This window comes from Coregonus lavaretus (assembly GCF_964263955.1).
Source record: "Coregonus lavaretus genome assembly, chromosome: 10".
Classification (NCBI taxonomy): domain Eukaryota; kingdom Metazoa; phylum Chordata; class Actinopteri; order Salmoniformes; family Salmonidae; genus Coregonus; species Coregonus lavaretus.
Genome location: NC_139997.1, coordinates 44,752,122 through 44,766,558, shown reverse-complemented (window position 1 = coordinate 44,766,558; position 14,437 = coordinate 44,752,122). Strand labels below are relative to the sequence as shown.

At 47.6% G+C, this 14,437-nt stretch overlaps 1 protein-coding gene across 1 annotated transcript in view; it reads right to left on the bottom strand.

The window, feature by feature from the left end:
• Positions 1-14,437, bottom strand: part of LOC311136015 (anthrax toxin receptor 1-like) — a gene marked incomplete at its 5' end in the record, with an annotated part of 52,782 nt that overhangs the window by 19,684 nt on the left and 18,661 nt on the right. Inside the window, 5 exons of the mRNA XM_084170077.1 lie at positions 1,700-1,741; positions 4,816-4,911; positions 5,091-5,169; positions 12,677-12,746; positions 14,155-14,253. Of these exons, the coding sequence (XP_084026203.1) occupies positions 1,700-1,741; positions 4,816-4,911; positions 5,091-5,169; positions 12,677-12,746; positions 14,155-14,253 (386 nt within the window). The remainder of the gene's footprint in view (positions 1-1,699; positions 1,742-4,815; positions 4,912-5,090; positions 5,170-12,676; positions 12,747-14,154; positions 14,254-14,437) is intronic.

Here is a 14,437-nt window from a genome sequence, read left to right as displayed (position 1 = left end):
CGGAGTGTGCTAACGCAGTGAGTAACTCAAACTTAGGGGGGAGGCTTCTGATGTTAACATGCAAAAAACCAAGGCTTTTACGTTTACAGAAGTCAACAAATGATAGCGCTTGGGGAGTAGGAGGGCTACAGGGCCTGGGTTAACCTCTACATCACCAGAGGAGGAGTAGAATAAAGATACGGCTAAAGGCTTTAAGAACTGGTCTTCTAGTGCGTTGGGTACAGAGAATAAAAGGGGCTGATTTCCAGGTGTTGTAGAATAGATTCAGGGCATTATGTACAGACAAGGATATGGAAGGATATGAGTACAGTGGAGGTAAACCTAAGCGTTGGGTAACGATAAAAGAGATAGCATCACTGGAGGCACCGATTGAGCCGGTCTCCGCGTGTATGGGGGGTGGGACAAAGGAGCTCTCTGAGGCTGGTTGAGCGGGACTGGGGGCTCTACAGAGAAATGGTATAATAAGAACTAACCGGAACAGCAATAGGCAAGGCATATTGTCATGTGAGAGAGGCATAAAGCAATCACAGGTGTTATTTGAGAGAGCTAAGACAACAACTGGTAATGGCGACGAAAGTTTGGGCTGAGGCTAAACAGATAAACAGGACAGATAAACAGGATGGGGGTACCGTGTAAAGGAACTGTCCAGCAGGCATCAGCTGTGCAGCTGAGTGATCATATGGTCCAGTGAACAGTAATAGGTGAGTCCGGGAGCAGATCGAATGGCTGCTATAGCACAGGCGAACAGGAAGCACGGCTGTTGATTGTGTGTGCTAGCGGGCCGGGGCTAGCAGATGGATCTTCGTGGTCGTTGCAAAGGGAAGCCTGTTGAAACCACATCAGACGATTACGTCGGCAGACCAGTCGTGATGGATCGGCGGGGCTCCGTGTCGACACTAGGAGGTCCCATCCGGTTGACAGAGAGGTAGATAGCCGGGAGATGGGCCTGGCTCGAGGCTAGCTCAAGGCTAACTGGTGCTTGCTTCGGGGGTGGTGGTGATTAGCCAACAACATCCATTCGGTTGCAGCTAGCTAGTTGCGATGATCCGGTGTTAAGATCCAGTGATTCAGTGATTCCGACAGAAAATCAGATATGTTCTTGGTCGATCGCGCGCTGTGCAGACAGTGCAGACAGGCCGATAATAATCCAGGCTAGAGCTGGCTGGTAGATGTGTGTGTGTGAGAGAGAGAGCGAAATCTAATTTAGCCTGACCATGCCTCTTTGTGTTGCCTCTAATATCTTCCATCACTACCCACTGGGCACAGACGTCAATTCAACGTCTATTCCACATTGGTTCAACGCAATGTTTCATTGTAATGACATGGAAACAACGTTGATTCAACCAGTGTGTGCCCAGTGGGTACCCTCCTCGGTACCAGTCCCTATGCCCTGCTACATTTTGAAACCAACTCATGTTGTTCTGATTGATGACATGCGATGCCTCTATGCTGAACGTCTGCTTCTGTCGGGTCAAAATGGAAAATGACAGCTGTGAGTCAATAACTCAGTCTAATCCCCATTATGCTCCTACAGGTTCAGAGCTCTTTGAGGCAGAGGCTGCTGGCTGTTTTCAGACCAGACAACAGGAGACTGAGAAAGACACAGAGAGCCTGATAACAGGGTATGATAGTGATGTTTCAACTCTACAAGAGGCACAGGCCTAGAGACAAAGTATATGAGACTACAAGATTTACTCACTGAGCTGTCCTCCAGTACCGGAGGTGGAGGCTCATGGATGATCTGCAAAGATGGAAAAAGAGACTGAATCATGAAAAATGATATTTCCCATCTGCATACTGTACATGGCAGCGTCTCTGCTGGGGTGCAGGAAATTAGTTTGAATGTGAGAGGGTGATAATGTGTTACCTACAGTGCCTAGTGAAAGTCTACAGTACACACCCCTTGCACGGTCTTCACATTTTACTGCCTTAAAATTTAGTTTTAAAAGGGATTTAATTGGATCCTATCATATTTATTTTGACCCTTACAAACTCCCCAGTCCCTACCGGTGACAAAGATAACCATAACATGATACTGCCAGCACAATCATTGAAAATACAGAGGGTTTATTTGCTGTATTGTCATGCAGTATTACTTAACAGCCTTATTGCAAACAAAATGGATGATTTGGAGTGGAGTTTTTAACACAGCCGTCCTTCTTTTCACTTTTTCATACAGGCCAGTAATGTGGAGTGAATGCAATGTTGTTGATCCTCTGTATTTTCAAGTATTGTGGTGGCAGCATCATGTTATGGGTATGCTTGTCACCGACAGGGACTGGGGAGTTTGTCAGGATAAAAAAAACATGAAAGGAGCAAAGCCCAGGTAAAATGTTAGAGGAAAACCTGCCGTAGTCTTCTGAGAACCTAACCCTGGGATAGTTTTATTTTTCAGCGGGACAATTACACACATCTTAATGCCAAAGACACACCAGAATGGCTTTCCGAGGTGTTGAGTGTTCCTGAATGGTCCAGTCTCAGTCCTGACTTAAACCTGCTTGAAAATCAGAGACATGGTTTGAATATTGATGTCCAACAATTATTCCCAACCAAATTTACTGAACTTGAGCAATTTTTACAAAAACAATGTATATATACTGAGTATACAAAACATTAAGAACTGCTCTTTCCATGACATAGACTGACCAGGTGATCCCTTATTGATCTCACTTGTTAAATCCACTTCAATCAGTGTAGATTTTTGTATATGTATTTATTAAGGATCCCCATTAGCTCTTCCTGGGGTCCTGCAACATTAAGGCAGTTATATACAATTTAAAATATTACATGCCATTATATTTCATAACACTTTACCCAATACATTTAGTGTGTTCCCTCAGGCCACTACTCCACTATCACATATTTACAATACAACATCCATGTGTGTGTAAAGTGAGTGTCTATATGTATGTGTGTATGTACCTGTGTGTGTGTCTCTTCACAGTCCCCGCTGTTCCACAAGGTGTATTTTTACCTGTTTTTCTAATCTGATTCTACTGCTTGCATCAGTTACCTGATGTGGAATAGAATTCCATGTAGTCATGGCTCTATGTAGTACTGTGCGCCTCCCATAGTCCGTTCTGAACTTGGGGACTGTGAAGAGACCTCTGGTGGCATGTCTTGTGGGGTATGCATGGGTGTCCGAGCTGTGTGTCAGTATTCCAAACAGACAGCTCGGTACATTCAGCTCGTCGACACCTCTCACAAAAACAAGCAGTGATGAAGTCAATCTCTCTTCCACTCTGAGCCAGGAGAGACTGACATGCATGTCATCAATGTTAGCGCTCCGTGTACTTTTAAGGGCCAGCCGTGCTGCCCTGTTCTGAGCCAACTGCAATTTTCCCAAGTCCCTCTTTGTGGCACCTGACCACACTACTGAACAGTAGTCCAGGTGCGACAAAACTAGGGCCTGTAGGACCTGCCTTGATGATAGTGTTGTTAAGAAGGCAGAGCCGCGCTTAATTATGGACATACTTCTCCCCATCTTAGCTACTGTTGTATCAATATGCTTTAACCATGACAGTCTACAATCCAGGGTTACTCCAAGCAGTTTGACACCTCAACTTGCTCAATTTCCACATTATTCATTACGAGATGTAATTGAGGTTTAGGGTTTAGTGAATGATTTGACCCAAATACAATGCTTTTAGTTTTGGAAATATTCAGGACTAACTTATTCCTTGCCACCCATTCTGAAACTAACTGCAACTCTTTGTTAAGTGTTGCAGTTATTTCAGTTGCTGTAGTAGCTGACGTGTATAGTGTTGAGTCATCCGCATACATAGACACACTGGCTTTACTCAAAGCCAGTGGCATGTCGTTAGTAAAGATGGAAAAAAGCAAGGGGCCTAGACAGCTGCCCTGGGGAATTCCTGATTCTACCTGGATTATGTTTGAGAGGCTTCCATTAAAGACCACCCTCTGTGTTCTGTTAGACAAGTAACTATTTATCCACATTATAGCAGAGGGTGTAAAGCCATAACACATACGTTTTTCCAGCAGCAGACTATCATCGATAATGTCAAAAGTCGCACTGAGGTCTAACAAAACAGCCCCCACAATCCTTTTTAGATGAAGGGGAGGGGACCGGTAAAATAAGGATTTTTAAGCCTTGAGACAATTGACACATGGATTGTGTATGTGTGCCATTCAGAGGGTGAATGGGCAAGACAAAATATTTAAGTGCCCTTGAACAGGATATGGTAGTAGGTGCCAGGCGCACCGGTTTGTGTCAAGAACTGCAACGCTGCTGGGTTTTTCACGCTCAACAGTTTCCTGTGTGTATCAAGGGTGGTCCATCAACCCAAAAGGACATCTAGCCAACTTGACACAACTGTGGGAAGCATTGGTCAACATGGGCCAGCATCCCTGTGGAATGCTTTCGACACCTTGTAGAGTCCATGACCCGATGAATTGAGGCTGTTCTGAGGGCGAAAGGGGGGTTGCAACTCAATATTAGGAAGGTGTTCCTAATGTTTGGTATACTCAGTGTATGTTACCCTAAGAGTTGTGCAAAGTTGGTAGAATCTTATTTAAAATTATGCACAGCTGTGATGGCTGACAGTATTAACTCTGGGGTGTGAAAAAAGTTCTAATTGAATCCCTTTTTAGATGTGATTTTAAGGCAGCAAAACATGAAGACTGTGCAAGGGGTGTGTAGACTTTTACTAGCGACTATATTCATTTTTTGTGTGTTTGGTTTTACAGGTACTGTAGATAAAACACAATCTCATGAACAAATACTGCTGCGTAATGCAATATCCTAATGCGCACACACACTTCACGAAATGATTACAAAAAGTATGGCTGACGTACCACTGTGCAGCAGAGAGGCCAGAACCACCAGAGCAGAGCCAGCATCAGCAGGAGCAGCAGGATGAGCAGAGCTATGGCCAAGAACGTCCCATCAGACTGGGGTAGGTCGAGATAGGAAATAAGGTCAGAACCTGGTGTACATAAACTAAAGTCTGTGCTTGAACACAAGCTATATTACCTCCCAGGAATAGACATGGAAGAGTACAGTACTAAAATGAGCCACACAATTAGAAGAACAACACTGTGTAGAGAGGTGGTGAGGGGTTGATACTTACACAGCTGACAGTGGTGATGGTGACGGAACTAGATATGAAACTCAGGCCATTGTTCATACTGACGTGGAGGGTAGCTGCCCTGAGGGAGGTGAGAGGAAGGTGAGGGAAGAGAGGCAGGGAGAGGTGAGGTGAGAGGGTATAATTACCTGCACTGTTTGTTTATTTTGCTCTAATATCTATCCTTCAACACATCTCTGTTTTCATTTCAGAGACCGACGATAGCTGCTTTTCTGAGAAAATATGACTTGAAAGCAAGGGAGATGTAATTGTGGGTAATGAGTGGGTAAAATAATATGCAGTACCAGTCAAAGGTTTGGACACACCTACTCATTCAAGGGTTTTTCTTTATTTTTACTATTTTCTACAGTACATTGTATAATAATAGTGAAGACATCAAAACTATGAAATAACACATATGGAATCATGTAGTAACCAAATAAGTTTTAAACAAATCAAAATATATTTTATATTTGAGATTCTTCAAATAGCCACCCTTTGCCTTGATGACAGCTTTGCACACTCTTGGCATTCTCTCAACCAGCTCCATGAGGTAGTCACCTGGAATGCATTTCAATTAACAGGTGTGCCTTGTTAAAAGTGAATTTGTGGAATTTCTTTCCTTCTTAATGCGTTTGAGCCAATCAGTTGTGTTGTGACAAGGTAGGGGGGTCATACAGAAGATAGCCCTATTTGGTAAAAGACCAAGTCCATATTATGGCAAGAACAGCTCAAATCAGCAAAGAGAAACGACAGCCCATCATTACTTTAAGACATGAAGGTCAGTCAATACGGAACATTTCAAGAACTTTCAAGTGCAGTCGCAAAAACCATCAAACGCTATGATGAAACTGGCTCTCATGAGGACCGCCTGTCACGGTTTCGGCCGAGGCTGCTCCTCCTCCTGGTTCGGGCAGGCTTCGGCGGTCGTCGTCCCCGGAGTACTAGCTGCCACCGATCTATGTTTCATGTTCGTTTGGTTTTGTCTTGATGTTGTACACCTGTGTCTTGTTAGTCCTCGTTAGTGTCCTATTTAGTTCTTGTTGTGTGTGTTTGTCTTTGTGTGTGATTGCTCTTCTGTTTTGTGTTGGAGCTACGTACTTCCCTCCAGTGTTTTGGAGAGGTGTTTCGCACATGTTAGTGCGCCGTTTGTTTGACGCCTGTGTGCGCCGTTATTTCGCCTTCGGGCTTATTGTGCTTATTTTCTACGTGAATATTGCACTAAAGTCTTTTGGACTGAGCTTCTGCGTCCTGCGCTTGATTCATGCACCACACCCACCTTCAGCACCCCTTGACAGAATCACACACCAAAATGGAATCAGCAGGATCTGCAGCTACGCCTGAGTCGCTCGAGGAGCATGTTCGCGGCCAAGATGACCAGATACGACAACTGGGGACCGCTCTACAGGACGTCATCAACACCCTGCACCGATGGGAGGCCAGCGGGGTACCCACACCTCCACCTACCCTGCCAACCCCATCGGCCGGTCCACCAGTCCCAGGTCCGGAACCCAGGGGGATTCGGCTCTCGCTCCCGAGGGCGTATGACGGAACAGCTGCCGGGTGTCAGGGGTTCCTCCTGCAGGTGGAGCTCTACCTGGCCACTGTACACCCGGTGCCCTCGGGACACGAGAGCGTTTCCGCCCTCATCTCCTGTCTCACGGGCAAGGCGTTGGAGTGGGCTAACGCCGAGTGGAGGAAGATGGACGCCAACACCATCTCCTACGCCGAGTTCTCCCGCCGCTTCAAGGCCGCGTTCGACCATCCACCTGAGGGCAAAGCGGCGGGGGAGCGTCTAGTCCACCTAAGACAGGGGAGGAGGAGCGCACAGGCGTTTGCTCTAGCGTTCCGGACTCTAGCGGCGGACGCAGGGTGGAATGAACGGGCCCTCATCGACCATTTTCGATGTAGCCTACGGGAGGACGTTCAACGTGAGTTGGCCTGCAGGGATACCCATCTCACCTTCGACCAGTTGGTCGATATGTCCATCCGTCTGGACACCCTGCTGGCCACCCGTGGACGTCCCGAGGGGGGTCCGTCCATTCCGCCCACCGGCACCTCCGAGCCGAGCCCTATGGAGCTCGGGGGTGCCGGCGCTAGAGAAAGGAGGAGGAGGAGCCCGAGGGGGCCTGTCTCCTGCACCAAGTGCGGTCGTGGAGGGCACACTGCGGCCAGGTGCTGGGGAGGGTTCTCCGGGGGAGAAGACAACAGGCCACGCACTGGGGGGGCCTCCCAGGTGAGTAGACGTCCCACTTACCCAGAGCTTTCTGTTGCGCACTTTTGTATACCTGTGTGTTTTCCACAGGTTGCACCTCATTCCCAGCATAAGGCGCTAGTAGATTCAGGCGCAGCTGGGAATTTTGTTGATCGGAAGTTTTGTTTAGATTTAGGGATCCCTCTCCTACCTGTTGACAAACCTTTTCCCGTTCATGCCTTAGATAGCCGCCCGTTGGGGTCGGGGTTGATTAGGGAGATCACAGCACCACTTAGGATGTGTGCGCAGGGGGGTCATGAAGAGACTATACAGCTGTATCTGATCGACTCTCCTGCGTACCCAGTGGTGCTGGGAATTCCCTGGTTAAGCACCCATAACCCTGCTATTTCGTGGCAACAGAGGGCTCTCGATGGGTGGTCTGCTCAGTGCGAGGGGCGATGTCTGTGTGTTTCCGTGGGGGCGACTTCGGTGGAAAGTCCAAACCAAGTGCCCGCACTGCACATTCCGCCTGAATATGGGGATTTAGCTCTCGTGTTTAGTAAAACTAGGGCGACGCAGTTGCCTCCTCATAGACAGGGGGATTGTGCGATTGATCTCCAGGCAGGAGCAGCGCTCCCACGGAGCCACATGTATCCTTTGTCTCAAGAGGAGAGAAAAGCTATGGAGACTTACATAGCCGAATCTTTGAGACAGGGATACATTCGGCCCTCCACTTCTCCCGCCTCCTCGAGTTTCTTTTTTGTGAAGAAGAAAGATGGAGGGTTGCGCCCGTGCATTGATTACCGTGGTCTCAATCAGATTACTGTGAAATACAGTTATCCACTCCCTCTGATTGCGACCATGACAGAGTCATTGCATGGAGCGCGGTTTTTCACAAAATTGGATCTCAGGAGCGCGTATAACTTGGTGCGCATTAGGGAGGGCGACGAATGGAAGACAGCGTTTAGTACCACGTCAGGTCATTTTGAATATCTCGTCATGCCATATGGGTTGATGAATGCTCCATCAGTCTTCCAATCCTTCGTTCTCTCTCAACGGTCCGGCACGCCACCTAAACTCCGCCCCTGTGCTTTTTACTCAAAAAAGCTCAGCCCGGCGGAGCGTAACTATGACGTTGGGGACAGGGAGCTGTTAGCTGTAGTTCAAGCCCTTAAGGTGTGGAGGCATTGGCTTGAGGGGGCTCAACACCCTTTCCTCATTTTGACTGACCATCGGAACCTGGAGTACATCCGGGCAACGAGGAGACTGAACCCTCGCCAGGCTCGATGGAGTATGTTTCTCACCAGGTTCGTATTTAAAATCACGTACATCCCTGGGTCCCAGAATGGTAAGGCAGATGCGCTGTCCCGGCGGTATGACACGGAGGAGAGGTCCGTTGAGCCTACTCCCATACTACCGGAGTCTTGCCTTGTGGCACCGGTGGTGTGGGAGGTCGATGCCGAAATCGAGCGAGCGTTGCGTACCGACCCCAGCCCTCCACAGTGTCCTGAGGGTCGGAAGTACGTTCCGCTCGAGATTCGGGATCGACTCATTTACTGGACTCACACGTCACCCTCCTCTGGACATCCGGGTATTGGCCGGACAGTGCATTGCCTTAGCACTAAATACTGGTGGCCCACTTTGGCTAGGGATGTGAGGGTTTATGTCTCCTCCTGCTCGGTGTGCGCCCAGTGTAAGGCGCCCCGACATCTGCCCAGGGGTAAGTTACAACCCCTGCCCGTTCCACAACGACCATGGTCCCACCTCTCGGTGGATTTTGTGACAGACCTTCCCCTCTCTCAGGGGAATACCACCATCCTGGTCGTTGTGGACCGGTTCTCTAAGGCCTGTCGTCTTCTCCCTATGTCGGGTCTTCCTACTGCCCTACAGACCGCTGAGGCCCTATTTACCCACGTCTTCCGGCATTACGGGGTACCCGAGGATATAGTGTCTGATCGAGGCCCCCAGTTTACCTCCCGTGTTTGGAGAGCGTTCATGGAGCGTTTGGGGGTCTCGGTTAGCCTTACCTCAGGGTACCACCCGGAGAGTAACGGGCAGGTAGAACGTGTCAACCAGGATGTGGGTAGGTTTCTGAGGTCGTATTGCCAGGGCCGGCCGGAGGAGTGGGCACGGTACATTCCCTGGGCCGAGATGGCCCAGAACTCTCTCCGCCACTCCTCTACCAACCTAACCCCCTTCCAATGTGTGTTAGGTTACCAGCCGGTTCTGGCACCTGGGCAGCAGAGCCAGATCGAGGCCCCTGCGGTGGATGATTGGATTAGGCGCTCGGAAGAGACGTGGAACGCTGCCCACGTCCACCTGCAGCGGGCCGTCCTTCCTCACAAGGCGAGCGCCGATCTCCACCGCAGTGAGGGGCCGGTGTACGCACCCGGAGATCGAGTCTGGCTCTCTACCAGAAACCTACCCCTCCGCCTGCCCTGCCGGAAGCTGGGTCGGCGGTTTGTGGGGCCCTTTAAAGTCTTGAGAAGATTGAACGAGGTGTGTTATAGGTTACATCTACCTGTTGAGTATAAGAATATTAACCCCTCGTTCCATGTGTCTCTTCTCAGGCCGGTGGTAGCTGGTCCACTCCAGGACAATGAGATAGGGGAGACTCCTCCGCCCCCACTGGACATCGAGGGGGCTCCGGCGTACACCGTTCGGTCCATCTTGGACTCAAGACGCCGGATGGGGGGTCTCCAGTATCTCGTGGAGTGGGAGGGGTACGGCCCGGAGGAGCGGTGCTGGGTGCCGCGGAGGGACATCCTAGACCCATCTCTCCTGTCGGAGTTCCACCGGGACCATCCCGCGCGCCCTGCTCCGCGTCCTCCTGGTCGTCTCCGAGGCCGGGGTCGGCGCACGGCTGGAGCCGCGCGTCAAGGGGGGGGGGTACTGTCACGGTTTCGGCCGAGGCTGCTCCTCCTCCTGGTTCGGGCAGGCTTCGGCGGTCGTCGTCCCCGGAGTACTAGCTGCCACCGATCTATGTTTCATGTTCGTTTGGTTTTGTCTTGATGTTGTACACCTGTGTCTTGTTAGTCCTCGTTAGTGTCCTATTTAGTTCTCGTTGTGTGTGTTTGTCTTTGTGTGTGATTGCTCTTCTGTTTTGTGTTGGAGCTACGTACTTCCCTCCAGTGTTTTGGAGAGGTTTTTCGCACATGTTAGTGCGCCGTTTGTTTGACGCCTGTGTGCGCCGTTATTTCGCCTTCGGGCTTATTGTGCTTATTTTCTACGTGAATATTGCACTAAAGTATTTTGGACTGAGCTTCTGCGTCCTGCGCTTGATTCATGCACCACACCCACCTTCAGCACCCCTTGACACCGCCACAGGAATGGAAGACCCAGAGTTACCTCTGCTGCAGAGGATAAGTTCATTACAGTTACCAGCCTCAGAAATTGCAGCCCAAATAAATGCTTCACAGAGTTCAAGTAACAGACATATCTCAACATCAACTGTTCAGAGGGGACTTTTTTTATTTTATTTTTATTTCACCTTTATTTAACCAGGTAAACCAGTTGAGAACAAGTTCTCATTTACAACTGCGACCTGGCCAAGATAAAGCAAAGCAGTGCGATAAAAACAACAACACAGAGTTACATATGGGGTAAAACAAAACAAAGTCAAAAATACAACAGAAATACATATAATATACAGTGTGTGCAAATTTAGCAAGTTATGGAGGTAAGGCAATAAAATAGGCTATAGTGCAAAATAATTACAATTAGTATTAACACTGGAATGATAGATGTGCAAGAGATGATGTGCAAATAGAGATACTGGGGTACAAATGAGCAAAATAAATAACAATATAGGGATGAGGTAGTTGGGCGGGCTAATTTCAGATGGGCTGTGTACAGGTGCAGTGATCGGTAAGGTGCTCTGACAACTGATGCTTAAAGTTAGTGAGGGAGATAAGTGTCTCCAGCTTCAGAGATTTTTGCAATTTGTTCCAGTCATTGGCAGCAGAGAACTGGAAGGAATTGCGGCCAAAGGAGGTGTTGGCTTTGGGGATGACCAGTGAGATATACCCGCTGGAGCGCAGACTACGGGTGGGTGTTGCTATGGTGACCAATGAGCTAAGATAAGGCGGGGATTTGCCTAGCAGTGATTTATAGATGGCCTGGAGCCAGTGGGTTTGGCGACGAATATGTAGTGAGGACCAGCCAACAAGAGCGTACAGGTCACAGTGGTGGGTATTATATGGGGCTTTGGAGACAAAACGGATGGCACTGTGATAGACTACATCCAATTTGCTGAGTAGAGTGTTGGAGGCTATTTTGTAAATGACATCGCCGAAGTCAAGGATCGGTAGGATAGTCAGTTTTACGAGGGCATGTTTGGCAGCATGAGTGAAGGAGGCTTTGTTGCGAAATAGGAAACCGATTCTAGATTTAACTTTGGATTGGAGATTCTTAATGTGAGTCTGGAAGGAGAGTTTACAGTCTAACCAGACACCTAGATATTTGTAGTTGTCCACATACTCTAGGTCAGACCCGTCGAGAGTAGTGATTCTAGTCGGCTGGGCGGGTGCAAGCAGCGTTCGGTTGAAGAGCATGCATTTAGTTTTACTAGTGTTTAAGAGCAGTTGGAGGCTACTGAAGGAGTGTTGTATGGAATTGAAGCTCGTTTGGAGGTTTGTTAACACAGTGTCCAATGAAGGGCCAGATGTATACAAAATGGTGTCGTCTGCGTAGAGGTGGATCTGAGAGTCACTGAGTGAATCAGGCCTTCATAAAGGAACCACTACTAAAGGACACCAATAAGAAGAAGAGACCTGCTTGGGCCAAGAAACACAAGCAATTGACATTAGACCGGTGGAAATTTGGTCTGGGGTCCATATTTGAGGTTTTTGGTTCCAACCGCCGTGTCTTTGTGAGATGCGGTGTGGGTGAACAGATGATCTCCGCATGTGTATTTACCACCATAAAGCATGGAGGAGGAGGTGTTATGGTGTGGGGGTGCTTTTCTGGTGATACTGTCTGTGATTTATTTAGAATTCAAGGCACACTTAACCAGCATGTCTACCACAGCATTCTGCAGCAATACGCCATCGCATCTGGTTTGGGCTTAGTGGGACTATCATTTGTTTTTCAACAGGACAATGACCCGACACACCTCCAGGCTGTGTAAGGGCTATTTTACCAAGAAGGAGAGTGATGGAGTGCTGCATCAGATGACCTGGCCTCCACAATCCCCCGACCTCAACCAAATTGAGATGGTTTCGGATGAGTCGGACCGCAATGTAAAAAATAGTACAAATAAAGAAAAACCCTTGAATGAGTAGGTGTGTCCAAACTTTTGACTGATAGTGTATAAGTTTATCTTAGCATTTCATGAGTTGGGTTTGGCATGCATCAATTAAAGCAGTGAGGATGTGAGAGTTAAACAGTCACTTACGTCCCCTCCTCCTCCAATATTGGAGCTGGACACAGCAGGTAGGTGTCTCTCACGACCAATGGTCTTTTCACTATGGGTTATAGAAGAGAATGCTTTGTATTATGTGTATATATAAAAAACTACCTAATACTGTATACAGTGGATAATGTCCCTGATTATACATCCTATAGCTATGCATCCAGCGAGAGGTGCATGGAAATAAAAACAAAAATAAAATCAAAATACAGTACAGTAGCTAATTAATTAACAAACGGTGCTATTAATTTAACTATGTATCTCAGTTAAAGTATCATAGTTTCAAAGAGTTGTAGATCAAAGAGTGTTTTAAAGAGTATAGTTGAAATTGAAATACTTTGAAACAAATTGTGAAAATTCCTTTGTTGTTGTCTTTGTGGCCCTTTACTTGTGGAAAATGAAGCAACTGAAATCCTTCAGAGTGAGTGTGGTTTATTTACCCTGGCCGAGAGAACGTCCAGTGTGTGCACATGGCATATAAGATCCACATTCCCGCTGTACATCTGAGAAGCCTTAAGTATTCAACCAGATGAAGCAAAGTGTGTGTGTGTTTGTGTGTGTGTGTGTGTGGGGGGGGGTATTTGTAATAACAGTGTGCATGATATAACCCCCTCTTCCTTGTGGCCAAGGCAAACGTAGCCCCACCTCCCGTAATGCCTCAGGGAAGAATGCAGAAATGTCTCTTCAGTGTAAAGAATTGGACTACTCTCTACTGAATATTGCTAATCAACGGATATTATTGCAAGTCCCTGATCCATTTGAAGATTCTGGATTAAATAAACCCTTACCTTTAAAGCTTCAGAGAGCCTTCTACCTAGCTTATCAGAGGCACTGAGCCTAGAGCAGATGTGCTAGATCCGTTTTGGATGAGTGAAAGGAACAAAGAAAGCACATTACATCTCCAACTCAGATCTGTTTGTGCACTGCTGCCGACTACATTGGTGTGGAATTTGCAACCAGACAGTGGTTTGCAACTTTGGAGCGAGGGTAATCTCTTGCATCAAAAGCTTTGTGCCACAAGTGCAAAGAAGTCCTTTCTTGGTCCATTGTCCAATGTTCTGTCATGTGTAGGGCACCTTGTGGGATACTGCTGTTCTACATTGGCCCAATGAAATGGTTAAGTGAGGAACAGAAGACAGGCAGAAATTGTCTTGAGAACCCAACTGGTGCCTGTTTGATCTAATGAGCATTCTTTCAGGCTCATTCCTTTAGGCTCTTTCGTTCAGGATGGTTGAAATCCTTCTCTTTTGTATTTGCCTGTTTCACAGTCACAGTCAATAACAGCCAACTAACTCACTGTGACATTGCTGAAACAGATATCTTTCTAAGCCTCATTACCCTGCACTAAGAACCTTGTGTGAAAGTTAGAGATTCTTCCCAGCTCATTAAAAACAGAGGTGTTGCTGATGGGATTCATTAAGGTTAATGGTCGGTAAATTGTAGGTACCGTAACGTCCACTTACTCAAAGTAAGAGTGTCGTTGATGCGGAAGCTACAAAGGACCTTCCCCACCTCGCGGGCATGTGAGAAACCATTTCCTTTCACTACCACCTGGAAGGACTCTAAGGCAGGATGAAAGGGAGAGAACATGGAGAATCATCAATGCCATCTGTTCACCTTGATATTCATAAGTAAAGCGGAATTACAGTTGATAATGATATTTTCAAATCCTTCATTCCTGAGGCCAAATGCTCCCCAATTATCCATAATGATACATCCCACTGGGCACAACACATCATTTCAACG